The sequence below is a fragment of the Lepisosteus oculatus genome, chromosome 6 (assembly GCF_040954835.1).
Source record: "Lepisosteus oculatus isolate fLepOcu1 chromosome 6, fLepOcu1.hap2, whole genome shotgun sequence".
NCBI classification, from domain to species: domain Eukaryota; kingdom Metazoa; phylum Chordata; class Actinopteri; order Semionotiformes; family Lepisosteidae; genus Lepisosteus; species Lepisosteus oculatus.
Window position 1 is genome coordinate 50,902,973 of NC_090701.1, and position 21,933 is coordinate 50,924,905.

Genomic DNA, 21,933 nt, shown 5'->3' on the forward strand with positions numbered 1-21,933 from the left:
GTATTATATTTTATCAAAATATTTCAGGAAACAAAATAAGGTATATTACAAGACAGGTAATTATATTGCAGAATATACGACTTTTAAAACTCAGTATATCTTGTATACAGAAACTATTGCTACAAAAGTAAAAAGCAGAGTATGAGTAGACTTAAGGATTAACACTGTTGTTGAACTAAAGATTTCTTGGTAAGAGCAGACCAAGAAAGCACAGTGCATATTCAGGGTTCAAACCAGCTCAACAAGAGGGGCAGTGGCTCTGTGGCTAAGGATTTGTGCCAGTGGCTGGAAGGTTGCTGGTTCGTATCCCGCGGCTGGCAGAGGAATCCTACTCTGTTGGGCCCCTGAGCAAGGCCCTTAACCCCATCTGCTCTTGGGGCGCCGTATAAATGGCTGACCCTGTGCTCTGACCCCAAGCTTCCCTCTCTCCCCACCTGTATGTCTCATGGAGAGCAAGTTGGGGTATGTGAAAAAGACAAAACTCCTAATACAAGAAATTGTATATGGCCAATAAAGTGATCTGATCTGATGATTGATGGGATCTCTATAGAACCCCATCAACCCACTTTCAGGACACCAAGGAAACATCTACTTTACACAGAGTTTTCAGACGACACTCATTATATTCCAAAACAAAAAAAAAACAAGTTTCATGTTTTGCCTTTATAGCACCATTTTTACAGCAGTCTGACAAAATTGCACGATTATTCGCATTTTGTTCCAAAGGGAATGGAATTCTATAGTCCCACTCTGACATTAAAATAACTTTTTTCATGTATGTATGTTTTAGAAAAATAAAATATAAGGTGTTTGGATAGTTATTGAATGTTTTTGACATCATTCGTGATGGGCCACAGTAATGTGAGAGTGAGGACTGGGCCCAGGAGTCAGATGATTTAACCTGAGGAATGTCAAAACTGTTGAAAGTAAGGAGGAAAGACACATAAAGAAGTCCGTATTACCCATTTTTATCAAGAGAACAATAACTTCACGCTATTTATGTGTTTGAGGCTGGACTAAGTCAACTCAATGCAGTTTCCACCCAAACACAGTCCATCAATGTTAAGGCAGGATCTGAGAGACTGGGGTCAGAGCACCTCACCGAGACCAATGGGGAGGCCCAGATGTGAAGGTCTGGCACGGCGAAGGTCTTTTCACCAGTGAACACTTGCAGTGATTGATGGTAAACTGACGGCACGGTGCTACATTGATCAAGACCTGAGATCTCATTGCTGCTCTTTCTGCAGGCTCATCAGCACATGACAACATTCCAGCAGGACAACACACTATCTCACGCTGCTTGTGTAACATCATCTCTTACGAGATGACAATTAATGAATGACCTACTCACGAGACCCCAGCCCCGTGCTGAACACTAGTGAAATGAGCTAGGACACTATGCAGCATTTAGGGCTCAGAGACCAGTGAACAGGCACAATTTTGACCTGGTTTTATGAGAGGAATGGGAAAGAATCCCACAAGACAGTAACTGTATTTGTAGCCTGGAGCAAAACATGCATTGAAGATTCACAGGCTGTATTGGCTTTAATGGCGGCCCCACACGTTACCCCTGTGACTCTAAAGAAAGCCCCATGTCAATCAACTTCGCTGATGACAAATAATCAGCAGACTGAAGTTCTACTGTATGTTAAGATAACCATTATATGTGATGTCTGCAATAAAATGTCACTGTACCTAAGTCAAAAAGGATTGTAATTTCCCAGATAATTCTGTCATTTTGTTGCAATTGTGATGTTTCCTTTGATGCTCGGTATACATACAAATTATTATTGAGATAAGTCAAATGAAATAAATAATTTCATGATGCAAGATGACAAACTTTAAAAGGCCAAGGATGTAAAGCAGGGATCTGAAGTAATCCATTTGTTGAAGATATCTGCAATATGTTTCTTCTGATGCCCACTACGGTATATTTTCCATTCTTTCTGCCTCTCACCCAGCTGTTCCTAATCACAAACATTACTGAAATTAAATACACATCTATATATAACGCAAACATTTCCATTTGCTTTTGTCTGAAGCATCCCTCTTGCCCATTATTTCTGTCTTACAACGACCTCTTCCTTATCTCCTGTCTCTGAATGGGGTTCAGGCCTGCTCATCCTATGGCTGAACAAAGCAGGTTGAGCTCAAACATTCACAAAGCATCTGATTCTTGGATATTGTTGTCCCTTGTGAATTAATCCAATGAAACGTCTGCTGAAGGTATAACTGTGTTAAAGAAGTGCTGTCACCTCCTGAAATCTAGACAGTGCAGAAGTTTCCCATGGCAGAAAGCTGCTGCTGTGGAACAGGTAACTGCAGTCTGTGGTGGTGTGTGGGCTTGGAGCCCATGAACGACCGTGACTGAACCCTGACAGTGAAAGGAGAGCCACAAAAGGCAAACTGTTCATGCTGGTACACTTATATTTCCTTTTCCATTACTATTATTATTGTAGTAGGAGTGTTTGTTTTTTAATTAAAACCTTACCTTGTTATTCCACACAAAGTCCCTTCAAAGATGCGAGTTGCCTTTGCCAAAGCCCTTGAGGATTTTGAATATTCAGATCAAGTACCCTCATAATATTCACTATTTAAGACTGAAATTGTTCTGTTCTTTTAGTGTGTTAGTGTATAATATTCCCGTAAACACTGAATTGTACCTGGTTGCCCTTCTCTGACTTGTTTCTAGAGCAGTAATATCATCACTGGAAGATCACCAAAACTGTACAATCTTAAAAACACTGCAAATGTATCCTACCATACAACATTAGTAAACGTACAAAAACTTTGTTACTTTAATAATAAAACAATCAGAAAAGAGCCAGTTTTTTAGATTTTATTAAAACACAAAAATTACTTTTTGTATTAATAATGAGGACAACAGGCAAAGAAACATAATCAGAAACCTTTCCATGGCTTAGAGATGTATGGCACACAGACTTTACTGAAATTACCTCACTTGAATCCGATTATATTTTTAAATGAAAAACAATTTGCCCCTTTAATTAAAGGGCCTAAACATTAATGATCTCTCTGGAATCTTCTAGAATTGTATAGTACTGATTGTGTAAAAGTTCATATGTACGACCTACTGACTGACAAACGTATTAATATTTAAATAAACTTACATTTAAAATAATGTGGTCCAAGGGCTCCTTTTCTCTTTCTGTTGCTATTTTGTATTTTGTTTGTCTGCTGCTTATCTCATTGGGACCACATCAACCTCCAGTCTCTAATCCACAATCCCTTTCAAAGATCTGCCACATTTCTAACTTTCAATCACCAGTTAAGTTCTAGTTTTAAATTACTTCATCTGAGTATAGCTGTATTACTCTGTCGTTTCCAATACACAGTACCTAAATTATCTGAATCACCAGAGATGAATCATGAAGCAAGAAGGATGAAATAATTTCGTCAGAATGATATTAGAATGTAAATATTGCCAGCAATTAATGTTTAGATGCCTGAGCTACAAAAATGTGAATCCAAGGGATATAATTTCCCAGTATGACTACTTTTATTCCATTTTTGATTAAGGGAATATCTCAAAACACCACTATCTAGGAGTATATGATCATATTACACTCTTTAATTGGAGTTTTAACTTGCTTAGAGAACAGACTGAAGTCAATTAAGAGAGATGTAATACCAGCCTTTATTTTCCTATAGTACCTTTCCTGCTATATCATCTCACAATGCTGATTTTGTGTTTGTAATACATCCATGCTTTCCTACTAGTAAGCTTTTGGGAATTAAGTGTAATAAAATGTTAAAATGTCTGCACAACCTTTGTAAACTGGGCTTCAGAAATTTAAATAACAAATCATTTATCCATGTTAAACAGTTAGGTACAATAGCTCAGGTGTAATGACTCCTATTTCTTAATTCCTAAAATCCAATGATGTCTTCTTAAATGACAAAGCATACAGAGCAGGAAGCAGCTCTGTTACACTGAATTCTTATCTTTATTTCAACATTGTAATTATAAACATTTATTAATATTGTATTCCGTATTTCTATGTTGGTATTTCAGACTATGGTAACCAAAACCTTCTCAAAGGTTATAAGAAGAAATACAAGATCTATATAATTTGAAATTAGGTAATGCTTCTAATTCTATTATATATTATTATAGTACATTGTGCCACTTTGCTTTCTTTTTTATCTGCACCTTTAACTTTCAATTTATAGAGACAAGAAATCTCTACTACACATTTCATAGTTCCACATTATGAAAACAAAGATTTTTGTCCCAAGGTTTTTAACAATTTAACTAATGGAGAGCTTGATTTTATAAATTGTTAAAAACTTGGATTAAGAGTTGATAACAACGTGGGTTAAAATATAAGTTAAACGCTCCTAAAAATGTTTTACAATCTGCTTTCATCTGGTTGTAATTCAAAATGAGAACAGCTTGACAACTGTCTTTCAGAGATTCACAGGCAGGCAGGCAGATCATAAATAAAACAAAGATAAATATCTCCAATCATAAACCACGAAACATCTCTTTCAGGATATCACAGGTTTTCAGGACCTTGTTTAATTTTGAAGATGAAATGCATGTTATGGGTAATAAACAGCGAAACTCAGTGAAATACCCAAAGTAACAGCCCCTGCAATATTATGAAAGACATAAAATCAGACTCGGGTAATCCGAGAACAAAACTGGTCATAAATTTTAGCCCCCCCTTTTTTTTATCCAACAATGTGACAGATTTTTGCTTTGTTTTTGCTGCAGTATGTCCCTTACAAGAGAGTTTCTCTGCGGATGATTAATTTATTCTATAAGGTTGTAAAGACAAAAATGAGACACTCCAGAGTACCTTAACCTGAAACTCCTTTGTTTCGGCATCCATGCAGGATGCTCATAGACACAACCGCTCATTGCTCATACTCACTGGAGGAGTGCTGAGCGTGATGGTGTGGGCCAGAGTGAGGCAGCTGGATTTAGCCCAAGGATCAACAAGCTTTTGGGGCCTTTAAAATTCAAGGGTAAATCATTCACAAGTGCCTCTCAGGATACAGCTCTAGTTATTCCACTCAAATAAATGCATCTGGAGAGGGAACAAATTAAACCTTAGTCCTGATGCCAAAGGACTACAGATGTTTTATTAGTCCCATTATTTTTTTTATTTTCTCATAACAGGAAAAACTCATTCAAAAAACATCACCTTCCAAGTCCTAGGAAGATATACAATCAAATATCTATTAACTGGCACTGCTGTGTTTGACTGTAGATGTTACATTTACATCTACAGTCTGTGAATGATTTACCCTTGAAATTTAAAGGTCCCCAAAGCTTGTTGATCCTTGGGCTGAATCCAGCTGGATTTTAATTTATTTACTTACGGTCAAACAAAACTTTGTAGCTCCATAAATCAAACCACCAGTTCTGTTGATTATTAATTTTCTCTGTTTGAAAGAACTAATATTTTTTTTAAATGACAAGACGTCAAATATAATTATGACCTTTAATTATATAGGTTTGTCCCTTACAAGAGAGTTTCTCTGCAGATGATCAATTTATTCTATAAGGTTGGAAAGACATTACAACCACAACTCTCTTGTAAGGGACATACTGTAGCAAAAACAAAGCAAAAATCTGTAACATTGTTGGATTAAAAAGAAGGGGCTAATTATATAGGTTTTTTTAGCCCTGTTGAGTGCTATTTCTTTTTTTGCAATTCTCAATTTGGACCTGACAGTCATACCTTTACATTTTGTTGGATTTCTTTCATAATGTTTATGACATTCCTGCTGCGGCAGCAGTCATACAATCAGTGTAGATATTAACTCAGACAATCACCAAAATCTCACATAAATTCAATCATTCAAGCATGTTCACCTTAAAGGAAGCCATGTTAATGAGGCTAAAGGGAATTTCAGACTCCAGAAAAATAATGACTATTAATTCTAGCATCAGATCATGTATTTTCTCTCTTCAGAATTAAACGGGGCCAAGTGTACTTTCACTCGATAACAAAAATGTTAAGTCTTTCTTTTCCAGTGATGTTTTCTTTGTGGGATAATCAGATGATCGCTTCTTGAGGATTACAATTCCCATCAGACACAGGAGTAATTTGCTGCACTGTTAAACTCCAGATCAGATGCACAGCTCAGAGTATGCGCATATTGTGTGTTGAAGAATATGTGGCATGCCTCACCTTAACAATTTCTAACCCTGTAACAAAAATGGATGTCAGAGTCAGGTAACAGGATTCCGAGACCCGCGCGACTGTTGTCTAGCTTCACTTGTGCCTCTCCTGGAACTTCTTCAATCTCAAAAAACAGCAGCAGCAGAGAGAGAAACTGCTTTATTTCGTTCACTGCTAAATACCTGCCAGGACATTTGGTAGCCCCAGAACCAAATGGCATCCAGTAATATTTCAGTTTCTGGCCGTGCTTATAGAAGTTGGTCTTCTCCTTCCCACCTTCAACAAAACGGTCAAACTTGTAGATCTGTTTGGGGGAAGGAAGAAAATCAGTTCAACATATTATGCTGAGGTGCTTCGAACGAGCAATACTGACTAAAATCCATTTCGAAACATGATACATTATTTCCATTCATTTAGAAAGCTTACAAAACTAGGAAACACAAGAATGAATTTAATTAACACAGTATAATTACATTATTGCATTTTAAACCAAGGAAAATGCTAAGCACTTTACAAATTGAATTTAAATTGTTCATAAGAGAAATTAGACATATATTTCAATATATAATTGGCATGCAACTCCTCTTATCTTTTTAAAATTACAGTATTTCTATTGCTCTAGCTAGTTGTTGGTGCTTGAAAGTTTATAGGAAGCCGGGAATGAGAATGATCTGAAATCATTTGCATGCAGGTGGTAACCCTCTGAAGCCACATTAAAGCCGAGCCAGGGTGGATTAATTTCTAGTCTTTGATATTCATTAACTGTGGCTTCAGAAAAATACAAGGAGATGACACAATTACCCTCAGAGCTTCACTGCAGTTCAATAGATCTACGATTTCAAGTTCACACTGCCATACCAAATGATCAGAAAGTCTTGGGGAAGGAATGTAAATTTCACGCAGCAATGAACAGTACTCTGATTTCAGCAGATTTATTTAGTCCTGTTTTTAATGATGGTTTGGGGGAAAAAAAAATCCTTCGTGATCAAACTAAAATGCCATTTAAATGCATCCTTTCTGGGTTCCTCAATCGGCCCATTTGCTTAACATTGGAAAAAAAAGGTTTCAAGGGAAAGAAAGTTTCAAGGGAAGGAAATAGCGTGTTTAGGGAACTTAACAACAGCCACTGTAATCCAGATATTTTGTTTTATTCAAGCCTTAAATGATGTGAACTAAAAGACCATTCTATTGTGCTGGAAGAGTAAAATTTAGTTCCAAAAGGAAGAGTTACTGTATGATTTGGTTATTCTGCCTAGAACAAGTATCTCAGCAGTGAGAGGTGACTGAAGCACACAACTGAAAACACACACTGAATGCTGCTCCTACAGTACCTCTGGATCCTCAAAGATCTCTGGATCCATGTGCATGCTCTGGGGATAGAGCGCTATAATATCTCCCTTTCTCACGCCAACAGACCAGTCTTTGTCAAGCTCCAGAAAAAAGTCCTCCTGGGCAATACGGATGTTCATAGAGGCTGAAGACAGGCGCAAACTCTCATTTATCGCGCTCCCTAAATTGGGGGGAGAAGTACATCAGTGATTTGGATTACGAGTTGCTTAACATTTCTAGCCAATGACACAAAATACTAGCTCCACTGTCTTCTCGCGGGTTTTCCAAGGGAGGCTGCCAGGGCTGTGAATACCTGCCTCTGCCACCAGAATGTGTGGTAACCCATAAATCAAGAATACATGTCATTAAGTAAACGTGAGCAACAATAAACAGCAACTATAAATTAATTCATACAAAGCATGTTATGATTTAGTTCAAGTAGGGAGCTGTGTCAGCATGCGTAGGCTGCAAACGAACAGGTAAAGATTTATTCCATTCTGAAAGTGTTCACACCTGAAGAAGGCTCCACGGCTGAAACATTGTGTCTTTGAAATGCAATCATCAACTCCGATTCTTTCTGACCCAAAAATATAAAAATAGGGTTGCAGTTCCTCACAGTTTTTCTGTATTTGTACAGGACTTTATGACTAACCAGTATGAATACTTATAAAAATCCATAAATTGTGTTATCCTGTTTCTCACTGCTTGTTTGAATTGGATTACTTGTGTTTTAATCAACAATGAATTTTCTGGAGTAAGAAATAACCCTGAGCATAATCTCAAATGATTAGATGCATTTACATGATGCTAAAGTCTGCTACCAGTACACATTCCTAATCAGTCATTAAATGAAGGTAGGAACAATATAATCCCACACATTGCTCCAACCATAAAAGACATTACCCACTGAGAAAGTATTCAATTAAATCTGTAGATACTGTTTATCCCTCTCCCATGCCATAAAATGCGCAAAGCCTTGATTTTACCATCTACTGTATAAGCCAGATAAGGCAACACCAATCTACTGAACAGTGCTCAAAAATAAACAAAAGAACATGGGCATCAACCTAGGAAGATCAACAAAAATAGGACCTTAAAGCAATTTTATAGAAACACTCCCAAACATAGTCTTTCCTTTGATTAAATCAGACTAGAGTGTATAATAAAATACACAAATTATCTTGGTTCGAAGAATGCAGAAACCAAAAAGTAAATGACGAACGGAAATCCACATCCAGGTCTGTGCATAAATCCAAGTATCACCCTAGGTTTATAAGCACCCAGCCCAGTGTCCTTGGTTTCCCTGTGGCCTTCACCTTGTGCTCCCTGCACAGTGAATTTTATGGTTAATTTCCGGCAATTTATCCTGGCAGTTTCAGAAGAAATTCCTACGGGAATAATGTGCATAATTTGCATAAATCATTCTGATAGAATGCATATCAGCATGTAGCTCCTGTCTAGAGCTGCAACATTTACTTTGTAATCAAAACTGACTTTTTTTTTCCACCAGCACATCTAGAAGCTGTGCTATGCTGCTTGATTCTTTCTCATCAGTCCTGTGGGGTGGGGGGGGGGGGGAGAAAAAACACACACAAAAAAGGGAAGACATAAAAATCGTTAAGAAATCGTCTTTTAACAGGTGACGACTGATCGCTGTGCTAATCTCTAGGACTGGATCCAGGAAGGTGCAGGATGGCCCAACAGACACTGTGCCACCAGCCATGGTTCTTTTTTATCTATCAGCATAAACACACATAATATAAAGAAAACAACAACTGTTCTCTCTGTGAAAATTAGATCTACTGGGGTGTGCAAAGACAACAAAGTGGCATTCAGCACACTCTTGCATGAGGCTTTTCCTTAAGCGTGCATTTGTCTAAAGAAATGAGGTTGCGGTCAGCTTTGTGTGTCCAGCGCAGTGATCTAATGTGACGTACAGTAAGTCTGTGCATATTCTTTTCGACTGCCTTCGTTACTATAATCAGGAAGAGTCAAATCGGTTTTGTTGGTGACGAAGCTAGGGAAAAAAAAAAATGAACCTTTTGCAGAACGCGGCCCGGCGCGCATGGCGCGGCGCATAGCCACGAGGCACCTGACACGATAAATTTCAATTGGCAGAAACTTTGCTGCGTGCTGGAAAAACAAACGGACGAAAACAGGACCAAACCCCATCCATGCGCCAGCCACAGAAACACGCACGGCTACAAGGAGAAAAAAAAAACTGAGGACCCTGCCATGTGAAATAAATATGGTAGGTGACACGTTAAACTTTGCTTCATTCCAAGCAAATCAATTGCACAAATAAAAAGAAAATCCCCAAAGTGCAATTATGAGCAGGGTTTCCTCCAGCAGCACAATAAACACGGCTGCATCCTATTGGTTGACATCCTTTCTTGCTGCATGGCAGAGTCTGATGCAGTATCACAGATGACAATTGGGCAAGCATCTCTTATGCAGAAGTTAATCACAATAATAGAGCACAAAGTGTAGCTTCACGGTCGGACCATAAATGACAAATCTGTTTTACCATCCAGTACCAGCTACATGTGGGAGGTGAAGTTAACACAGCCTTTGAGCATTCCTGATGATAATTATTCAATGACAGAAGTCACATTATGTTCATCTGCACTGGGAAAATACAGTGTGGTAGAATAGTTTTTCTTCCTTAAATGAAGATTTTTTTTAACAGAATGAATGCGTGGCTTCCATGCACAAGCACGCAGATTCACATGTTATGAAATTGCCTGTTTTTTCTTTCGAGTATCTCATGTTGGAGGAGCTGTTCCGTGTATCTGGCAGGATAGCTTGCTAACATGGGAGGTCTTCCATTATGTACCAAGAGGTACAGTAAATTATCCAGTGCAGTAAAGCAACATCTGTTTCCATGCAAGTGCCGAGCAAACAAGGCATTTTAAGGAATACCAAGGGATAAGCAAATAAACAGCCCTGATTCATCTCCCTCTTCCACGTAAGAATCAGATGCTCAGCTGCAATTTCCATGCATTAATAGCACAACCTTTTGATACTGCTTAGCCAGGGAGGTTCAATGCAACACTCAGTACCCATCTGTCTGAAATCTGTAATAATTTATTTTTCATTGACCTCCCAATAATACAAATTAATGTGGGTCAAACATCCCGTGAAATAAAAAAGATATTACTACAGTATAACGAAAAATGGACACAACGATGGCTCGATGGTTAGTCAAAATGTTGAAACATTTTTAACATGAACGGAAAATGTACAACAATTACTAGACGTTCTTGTAGATTTTCAAACACAAAGAAGGAATAATTTACAATTATATAACGACAACAACAACAGCCATATGGGCACTGTTGTTATATTATTTTCATTTTCAGCATGATTCCAAGTAACGATTCTGAAAAAATAGCTGTGTTGCTTATAATATTTTCTATGGGTATTACAACTTTTTGATGGAGCTAAGCTAGGATTTCGAGAAAATTCGTTTAATTCTCCTTTTAAAATATTAAGTCTAAACATTAAAAGTTGGTGACACTACGACATGATTAGGGAACGCACTGGCCCACTGGGTCACACTGTTCTGATAAAATGCACATCTTAAACAAAACAGTGAGAGCCAGAGGGTGGGGTGGTGGCACTGATTCATCATGATACACACAGGAGCCTGCCAGAGTTCCTGGGGTAAAGCAAGTCTGCACTCAAAGTCAGTCCTGGTGCCTTTGTCTGCAGTAATACAGCAGCACCACAACCGTCTGCTAGGCCTTTACTTTTTGCAGAGTTTTGGAGCATATTTACTACATACAGTACGCACATCTGTATACAGCATTTTGGAGATTATGTGTTGATTGGAACTAATATTAGATGATAAAATAAGATGAAAACAAATGATTTGAAAGTAGCCAAGTCTCGGTAGGGTGGAAAGAAAAAGAAAGTGAGGGAAACACAACAGACAGGCCAATATCAGCGGAGCCAAAGAGCAAATCGAAGCAAACTTGCAAGGTCTATCCGAGTCAAAGCTGAAGTCATGTCGATCCACTTTAGTGTTTCTCGAATGTTCTCAATACACTAATAAATATTTCATCTTTAATTCCAGTTTGCTCCCCTCTGCACTCGTGCCTCCAAGCAGTTGTCTTCAGATTTCAACTGAGTAAATGTGCTCTAATGAGAAGAGGAGCTGCCCAGGCAAAGCGGAGCGACTCGAGCAGGGCCCGCCACCATCTCGGTGATAGGCAGGCAAATTGACTTAAAATGAAAAGTCTTGTCAGATGAAGCACAACATGGTAGCCCAATGTCCAGCTGTCAATCACCACCCACAACAGGGAACTCTGAGAAATGAAAAGGTCACTATAATCATTTAGAAATATTAATGTAAAAAATTGACTCTTATTTTTCAACAGAAATTAAAGAGAGATGGTTTTTATAACAAAGAATCACATACATTAAGCTACTAAGGCACCGTTTTATATGTTAATATATGAGTATAGAATCCTCATATATTGTCTGGGTACATTTTAAAATCTGGTGCACTTCATATGAAGATCTTTTCTATCATCCAATCAAATTCTGTAATTCGTGTTGCACCTTCATGACAAATGAAGTACACATCCCAAAAAAATTGTTTACAATTAAAACCGACCCACTCTCCAGAACTGTACAATTTTATACATATTTAACTGCACCCTAAACTGGATTACTTTATTTCTGCTTAAAAAAAAACATTTTGACTTTTGACTTCAAACATTTTTTTTTTGTCCTTCTAAAACAAATTGAGGTCGATTAACACATTCGCTCCCGGACTGGCTGGACTCGGTGGTCATCTGCTTCCCATTTTCATCTCCCACACACACAAGGGATCAAGCAACTCAAATAACACAAACGGGCAGTTTTCTAACTTGCGGAGAACTAGCGAGTCTGCGAGGCGCACAAGCACCCGCGCTGAATAAAATGCAGAATTCCTCCAGTGCTTAGTTCTCACACCCAAAAATGCACTCAGGCAGGACTGAAAGATTCAGCTCTATCCATCAGGAGGAAATGAAGAGATAAATAAATTACCTAAATAGAGCAGGCTGTCTAATTGTTCTCTGGTGAGGATAATGTCCTGACCACGGCCTGATTCTTCACCTGTCAGCTGGAGAGCACAGAGGATCTCGTCACGCACTGCTGCAAGGGCTTGTGGGTGCCTCACTAGGTAGTACATGGCCCAGAAGGTGGCCGGAATGGTATTTCCAACGGAGGCCCACAAAATGGAAAAATGATGTGCTGGGAGAAATAAGTGAAAAGGAAGATTAATAGCATTTATTACACTGATTAGATTTGCAGTGTGCTAATTAAAAGATGTTAGGACACAGACCCAGCCAAGGATCAGTGAATGCTAATGAGGACCAATAGGCTTCTGAAGTCTAATTTTCTGCTTAATGAGGATGGTTTAAATGTAATGTTTTGTGGGAGGAAAGTGGGGGAGGGGGAGAGAGGGTGAACACAGCTCTATTGCGATCTTTCTCATTATCACCATTAAGCACCGTGTTTTACAACCTCAGCAAAAAAAAAAGAAAAAAATCAATTATCTTAAGGGGTTGTTACAAGTTAAAAAACATTTTATCATTAGTCAATTAATAGGTATGTTAAAAGTCTCAAGGTCACACTCTCTCGCCTTACAACATGATAACCGAGCAGCAGAAAAGCAGAGAGATGTTCTTGAACGGAAAAGTACATTACCTGCTTTGTCAACACTGCCAAGTAGCTCGTACTGCTCAAAAAGCTCAGCTCTGACCTTAACGAATTCTGATGATTCTTTCCAGTGTGCCATTCTTTCTGGCAAAAAGATGTTGATCAGGTCTTCCCTGATTTTTTTGGTGGCTCCCAGGAATTTAATCGGGATTCCAGCAATCAGCAGCGGGAACATGGCGTCAAACTTGTCAAATTTTTCTCTGAAGGAAGCCATATCTGCATGCCTACTGGTGTGGCCGGACTTCCCAAACACAGTCATGAACGTGGCCTCGAACATGATCTTGCTGCAGAAGGAATACATCTTCTCCGTCCTCCACTGGGGTTCCTTACTCAGGTAGTCTTGCCGAAACAGAAACAGCAGGTTTTTCATCATGTTCTCAGTAAGGGGGCTCAGATTGTCGCCCTGCAGTAGCTGGTATCCCCTGTGTATGTGCTCGTCTATTCCAGGGAATTTCGGATTCCTGATGGGAGGATAGCCAAATGTCACGGGCGCAACCTGGTCAGAAAAGTCACGGAAATCCAATTGTTTTCTGTGCTTAATGACACTTGGATAAAGGGTAGGGTCCATAATAAAAGTTATGTATTTACCTGAAGAAACAAAGAAAACAAAATTACTGTGTGGGGAATAAACAAGACATGTAAGTAAGCAAACAAAAAATAGTGGAACCATTAAGAATTAATTGAGTGATATACTGTAGCAACAAATTGTTCTTACTGATGGGTCATTAAGCATCTATACTGTATATCTGCAGATGAGATGCTTATCATTTTCACTCACACTAATTAATTATATACTGAACTGATCTGACAATAAAGCCATTTTAGACACAGGAAAAATACAATCTTGGAAAACTGACTCATTACACTTCTTGGTAGAGCACAGGTAAAAATGTCTGACAACTGGAAATGATTTTAATATTTCATTTACTGATTACTGTTTTAAGCCTCTTTTTGATTAAAAAAAAAACACTGTGGTAATGCTGTAGAGGACGATGCTAAAGAAAATAAATTTGAAAAAAATCACTCGATAAGAGGAATCCAAGGCAATACTAAAAATATTGAACATAAAGTTGCATATTTATATATACCTTTTTCAAGTGTGGAAAGATTTAAATAAAGTTGCACACACAAGGTACTCAGGTGGAATTTACATACAATAATGCAAAGCAGCATATTATGGGAGAGTATTATCATCAAATAAAGCATGTGTGGTTTATTGCAACTGACTTGTATAAACCAGCATTTTATGCCAAAAGTGCATATAAACTATTTAAGCAAACTGGGTTTTCATACCAAGTTTAAGGAAAATGTGTTTTTGAAAGAGGCGAAATAAAAAACTCTTATACACAAGAAGCTGAGTGTAGATTCCTGGTGGGAGTAATTCACTGTGTATAAAATGTCAGTGGTAAGGTCTCAAAACATGCTTGAATTTTTAGAATATGTTCAATACATTAAGTAATAAACACGTGAAAATTCAGCTTCAATGGGTAGCACTTCACTAAAAATTGCTTTAGACCAGAAGAATATTTATTAAGATGCTTGTGCTTTCAAAGGATTTTCATTGAAACATTCTGGTTTATACACAATAGAAGAAAGCAGCAAAATGTAGACAATCACTTTTGACACTAATCCCCTGTAATTTTTTGTCTGTGTATGTGATTGACAGTTTATAATCCGTTCCAAAGCTCTTGGTTGCAGAATAATAGAAGTATAACAATCATGGATTACATGACAATACAATAATTTATTGTTCTGCAGTGTAACAAGTCTCTTCATTTACCAACACAACCGACACAGTTCATGTCAATTTAATTTAAACCACTATGAACTGTAATCTAATAGCAATGGCCAGGGACAGTCCAAAACCAATTCAAATAATTTCTGCCAGGGTACTTTAAAAATCTAACACTAATATGTATAACTGTAGAAAATGTGGTAGGAATGCCCACTTTATTTATGACAATGTCCGTGACAAAGGATCCCCTTAGTATAGCTGTGAAAGATGAAGCAGCTACAAAAGAAATCACTTACTGTATGCTGATGGTTAGCAATTTTCATTTGCCTTTTCTTGTGCCATTTTTGGAGATGACTGAACAGCGTACAAATTTGAGAAACTCTAGTGTTTACCTCATAAGAATTAGTTGATATTCTAGAAAATCTCCCAGTGTTGTAACAGGGGTTTATTCCTTAGCATCCCTTAACAGTAATGAACCTGCAAGACTGTACCGAATTATGCATGTCTAAATCTTGTATTAGAAAACACATTAATATTGATATTTACCAAATCATCTGTATAATTCTCATTTCAAGAAATTAAAAAAATGATAGCTTTTCTTTTAGTTTATTTTCACTTTTCATTCACTATATTTTTGGAGGCATTAAGAATTTGTTTAATAGTAATTAAAGGATGTTCTTTTTCAAATCCTGCCAGGACATGCATTATGTTTCCAGGTACTGTACCTCTTTGAAGAATTTTGGCATGCAAGCATTTTGCAGCATTTATTTTAATATCAATTTTAGAAAGAAATGCAATGCACGCTTCTTAAAACTGACTCCTTAGCGATGCTGATAACTGGACCTCTACCACCTAATGTTGGTGTAAAGTTTTGGGAGCTCTGAATGTACTCCTTGAGGTGGAATGTGTCATTGTATGTTCTTGAATTCCTTCTTTCACATACATGTTTTCTTACTTTTAGGTGCAAGTTCTGAATTGAAATTCACGTTCAGCATGTTTCTTTCTCAGTCCCTTCAAATGGAGTCAAAATTTCTACTTGGGCTCTGTCGCATACAGAGCCAGGCTTTCTGTATCTGATGGAACTGAGACTTGGCATCTTAGCATGGTTAATATACCACACACTATAACACAGAAACCTTTTATTCCCAGTCAGTAAATGCTTACACAATTAAGATGAGAAGGCTCCTCACATTAAAACAGCACATTAACAGTAAAATGTGATGCTGATTAAATGCCAGTGACAATATCACTGTCCTTTAAACCCTTCATAAGCTTACAGCAGGGCCTTTTAGAGCCCATTAATCCAACCAATCATTTTCATGGATATGTATTTAATAAAGAGCGATGCTCCTGAAGAGTAACTTTTTCCCATTTTGATTAAGAAATGAATACATATATATAAAAAACAGAATAAATTATAATAAGAACTACTCATTTAGCAATAAAAATGACAAGTGTTTTAACAAAGTAACACTTAAAAAGTGTACTTCATTTTGAGCAGCTGAGCACAATTCTTAATAATTCATGAAACCTTAAGTGCTAAAAACTGGATTTTACACAGAAACCTCTCATTATAATGTGAATTGGAAGTAACAACTGATTTAATCTATATCTAAATCAAAGTTATACTGTACATATGAAACACGATATGCATTGGATTTGAAATTTCCTACATTTTATTCCAAAAAGACATATATAGTACTGTACATTTACCTTCACCCTCAGATAGAAAAATTGTCCATGATAATATACAGTAGCGCATGAAACCTGCAGATTCCTAAAGAATGAATTTCTTCATTACATTTCTGTGGTCTAGTCTGGTGGGGGTTTTTTTGCTGGCAGTGTTAGTTTTGCAAGGCGAAACTGTTTGGAACATCTGAGCCTAGTTCTCACCTCCGCTTCATCAAAATTAGAAATGTAATATTAGTCTCCTTCAAAGTTTCTCTTTTCAACCTGGCAGACAAATTTTGTTTCAAAAAAGCAAGCGAGTGCCCAGAAGAGGTCTGTCGGTGGATGAGCATTAAACTGTTTTTTTTTTTTTTTTTTTAGATGAACACGTTTATGTAATCTTTATCCTATTAGGAAGATTCATCTGAACTGCTGACAATGATGTACAGTGGTGCTTCACAGAAATGACGTCTGAGGAAAATGATTCTGCTGCACCACCACACAAAACCAATTAGAGAACTATTTTCTGCGACAGGTCAGGAATTTACATTGTTTCTCGTGGAAAGATGTGCCTTTTAATTTCTTTATTAAAATGACATCCATGTCCCTACGACTTTTCAGCATGGCAATCATTGACTCGTCACGCTGGAAATGGCCATCAGTGAAATCGCAGTACGGGTACAAGTTCATGCCCAAAACTATAAGCATCGTTTTGCATTTTCCAAATGAACTGCTTCAAAAACTAATAATTGCAGTCGACCTAAATGATAGGACTCTTGTCATACACTGACAGAACAGTTGGGATGTCCAAAACCAGAAAGCAGTACAGTACAAAACTCTTGAAAAAACCTAGGTAACTTTGGCTTTTAATGGTTTACTGAGGACTGATGTTTTTGTTATCTTATTGTTTATTTATTTCTTATGGTAAAAGTAAATCTTTGTTGGGTGGTACAGTGGAATCTACTGTATATAATAGTCTTAAAAATGAAATTAACTTGATGTTTGTCCACCTCTACACCCCTTACAGTCTGTGGAGTTATATGTATGCGGTATATCTTTTATTCTTTCAGTCAAAAGTTAAAAAATAAATGACAAATAATGGAAAGAAGAAATTAAATACCTACCAGCAACATATACAGTAAAGATGTCCCCATACTTTTCCTTTTGAGCATTGAGAAATTTATAGGGATTTTTACAAAACTCCAGAGTCTTCCCAACATATGGAATCCATCCTGTAATTAACGGTGGCTCCCCATTTTGCCTATAAAAAAAAGTATATCACATAAATATTTTAACGTCAAGGGAAAATGGTCCTGCTTGCTCATTTTTGAATGAAACTTCTTGAGTTCAGGGTTATGCTACTGCTTTTCCAAAGATATACATATTCACCAAATATGAAACAAGGAAAAGAAAGTACATTAATTATTATTTTTATTATTAATACTGTGTTAGTAGTATTTCTAAATAGAGTGGTACTTATGGTTCGAGATTTGAATTAGATTATATTACAACAAAACAACTACAAAACTTATAGGAAAGGTTTCCACTCTTAGTCTAGCAAATAGCTACTACTTTACTGTGTAAAACTGCAGTATTTGCATCTGATTTAAGCTCGCTAAGATGGAATAAGTCTGCTGCAGATGAGAATGAGGCAAATCTCTTCAAATAACACAGACACTACATCCCATCTGTGAAGGTGACTTATAGTACATGCAGAACAACCCATTTTGATTAATCACAAGATATTTACTGGCTCAGATCTAATCAAAGATCAAGGGATCACAAGCTTTAACATCATACAAGGCATGGGAATTTATGCAGTGGGATTCACCTGTCATGTTCTGTAGTTGTGTTTCTAAGTGTCTGTTTAAGGAATAATAATATTCAAATTACTTCAAAAATTGAAATTTAAAATTAAAATTGTGCATTTATCATAATGTAGTGTTTGAAATGTCTCACATGTAGAATGAGTATCACGATGCATTAAAATAAGAATGAAATTAATCCTATGCATTATCAGGTTTGCCACAAAAGCTGCTTTGTTTTTTCGGCTTCCGACAAATTTACAAGGAATCACCTCTGTGTGTTTTCTGTGCTCCTGAACCTGTTATCTGTCATTCGCCTTGAAACGGAGCACAAACGTTTTCACTTTAGTGCACCCCTAGCATCTTAATTTTCAGGCCACGAGCAAAATAAGACAAAGACTAATCCAAGATTATAGAGTATATGATCAAATCTTGACCTCTGACAGTTTTCAGCATAACCTTAATTATCCTCTCTAAGCTTGTGAAGATTTCCCATTTGCAAAAAAACCTACAAAATAAAATCAAGACAAGATAACCAGTGCACTGTATGTGGTTCCACTGCTCACTTCAAGGAGGGTGTGTGTGTATGGGGGGGGGGGGCGTCCCACATACTGTACAGTAGGTAGCATTGTGACAAATTTAGATAGTCTTTTTGTCATATTCTAATTTAATGCATCTAATTTCACTCTCCATGCTCTGTCATTTGGTCAAAAGATGTATTCTTCACAACCTTTCCGCGGGGTAAAAAGCAAGCATCTCACAAATCCAGGGGAAAATTAACTTAATGCTCCTGGTCTGTGGGCTCACATCAGGAGATATTTTACTATCACCCAGATGTAAGGTTCATCACTCACTACAGTCATGTGAAGCTTAGGAAGCAATAAGCAGACCCCTGCTAAACACCAGGTCAAGACCTTGTCTACTTAGGGAAGCCAAAATAACCCAAATTCAATTGAAGACTTACTGTGCATGCTTTGAACACAATCTACCTTACCTGAACTCCTTCTGTTTTAGAAAGAGAGATCTGCAATAAAAGTCAATTCACGCTCTCCAGCTACAATAGAACCAAAAATAATACACATTTTCTGGGTAAACAACAATACCTTTACACTGTATAGTGTATGTACCGCACATACATTATGTTTTAATTGAATCTAAGGAAAACGAATAGTCATCCTATTTTTTGGTGATGTCATTTCTGCCCAGTGTAAATTCCAGTTGGTTTTAGTAGTGAATAGTATTTAGTATTTATTTTGTTTTACTTTTCAAATTGGTATTTGTCGGTATGAACTCTTGTAAAATGCTCTCCTGTTAAATTCTATTTTAAAATGCAAAAATGCTCTTCAAAAGTGAAAATGTAATAAAGGAATCACTACCAAGTTTCAAAACATTGGTTCAACAGTATATGCAGTATATGTGAAGTGTTAAGCAGGGGTAAATGGCTAAAAGAAATATAGCTACTGTATGTAACATACTGTATCACGAATTCTGATGGTGAGGTGGCAAAACTACCTGTATCTGAAGAGACATCTAATACCATTGATTATAAAGTCAAAGTTAACTTGATTATAAAGTCTCTTCAGATGGATTCATCAGCAAGGAGATACAAGCAGTTTGGCTTTTCTATGGGTTCCCTTATTCTTCCAGTGTTTTGTACTATTTATTTTTATGTTAAAACTTATTTGCATAGTCATTGAAATAATACACTTAACAGGCACACTAACAGGTTTTACACTTCTATTACCAAATCAATTAAAAATAAATGCTGACATTTTGAAGATTAACCTTCAGCTTACTATTGTCATCCCTTCATTTGGACAGCTTTATCATTAATTTCTATCCTACTTATAAAATATAATCTATGTCTACCAAAATTATACAGCATATTGCCTTGAGTAATCTTTGGTCTGATCTCTACATAATTTATATGCAGCAGCTATGTAATCTTTAAACGCAAAAACAAAGACGAAAGAAAATCATTATTTTGTCGACAAGCTGGTAAACATACTGGGTTAACCAAGAACATTATTATTCCCTAGATATCCATGGAAATGTCACTCCCCAGGATTCTGTAGTGATTCAGCTGTGTTTCGTTTATTTTTACACAGCTAAAATGGATTCTTAAGACCCCCAAGAGGGGTTTGTTATTTCACTGAGTATCAGTGTCTTGAGTGTTTTAAAATCCAATTGTTCCTGAATTTATGGGAAGTTTAGAAATATTATAACAACGATTTATAAATGTTTGTGTTTTAAGGAGACTTCTCAGATGAATTACTTATGCATTTTCCTGCCACCAAATATTGTGGAATAAATCAGACGTTTTACATCTGCTACTTAAACATTGTCAGTACCAGTTGCTGTATTCCTAGCTTTTTCCATCCGTTTGAATCTAACAGTAATGGGGAAACTTATATTGAGGAATAATATTGTATTTAAACACCATAAAAGACCAACAAATACCTGCACTTTGCATGAAAGTACAAGAGAAATAAATAAATGACTTTTTTAAATTAATAACTGTTGTGTGGTGCTCAATTATCCAAAGTTTGATAAGCATATCATTTTTATTATGAAACAAGTTAGTGACGGACAGTTATTATAACATCCAGTCATTTTCTAACTGCTTTGTCCAGGACAGGATCACAGGGAGCCAGAGCCTTTCCTAGCAAGCAATGGGCGCAGGGTGGGATATACTGTACCGCGGACGGGATACCAGTTCACCGCAGGACACACATAGACACAGACACAGACATGCACACACCCATTGCAGGGCCAGTTTTCCCTGAAGCCAATTAACAAACCAGTATGTCTTGGGATTGTGGGAACATATCGCAGCACCCAGCGGAAACCATTGCGAACATGAATAGAACATACAAACTCCACGCAGAGGGGTCCGGGATTGAGCCCAGGGCTCCAGTGCAGCGAGGCTGCAATGCTAACCACTGTGCCACCCATGACGTTTATTCTTCCGATGAAAGAAATGATAGGGAAATAAAGCCAGCTCCCACGTGATGGAATCTTTCTTTTAATTCTGTCCCAATTATGACAAATTATCATTTTTAACTGTTTTGATAAACATTCAGGTCCTTCAAGTACGTTTTCACTAAAATGACTTTGGAATTAAGGAAACACTGATAGGGCTCCATGTTGTCTGGTGCCTGTATCTCTGTGAAACGTGAGCCTTTCCGTCGTCTTCTGGAGGAGATGTTTTGCCACTCTGGCCAGTCAAATCAAGAGCAAAGGGCTCTAATTCTGATGGCGTAGCTGTCGTCTGCCCTATCACTCAGCCGCTTGCCGAGAGTTCGGTGTTCTCGCTGAAATGTAACAACGTTAATTACATTTGCCTTTTTAATGGCAGTCCCCAAGCTCTTGCCAAGGATTCACAAAATCCGTGCCACTTCACAAATTTCACTCTCAAAAAAAATAAGGGCAGAATTCAAAGGGTATGTCAATATGTGCTCGCATCATTGTGCAGCTGCCTCATGTGTATAAAGGCAGGCACCAGAAGGGTCTGGGCACAGGTCCC

At 37.4% G+C, this 21,933-nt stretch overlaps 1 protein-coding gene across 5 annotated transcripts in view; it reads right to left on the reverse strand.

The window, feature by feature from the left end:
• Window positions 1-2,825: 2,825 nt before the first annotated feature.
• The window catches only part of cyp7b1 (cytochrome P450, family 7, subfamily B, polypeptide 1), a 67,911-nt gene continuing 48,803 nt past the window's right edge, over window positions 2,826-21,933 (reverse strand). For 2 of the 5 annotated variants that reach the window (XM_015353788.2, XM_015353787.2), the window contains 5 exons: window positions 17,727-17,863; window positions 13,188-13,787; window positions 12,525-12,731; window positions 7,490-7,668; window positions 2,826-6,462 (listed from right to left, as the gene is read on the reverse strand). In XM_015353788.2, coding sequence (XP_015209274.1) covers window positions 6,169-6,462; window positions 7,490-7,668; window positions 12,525-12,731; window positions 13,188-13,787; window positions 17,727-17,863 — 1,417 coding nt within the window. In that variant the 3' untranslated portion in view covers window positions 2,826-6,168. The remainder of the gene's footprint in view (window positions 6,463-7,489; window positions 7,669-12,524; window positions 12,732-13,187; window positions 13,788-17,726; window positions 17,864-21,933) is intronic. The other 3 variants (XM_015353790.2, XM_015353789.2, XM_015353791.2) reach the window with 3 other exon arrangements.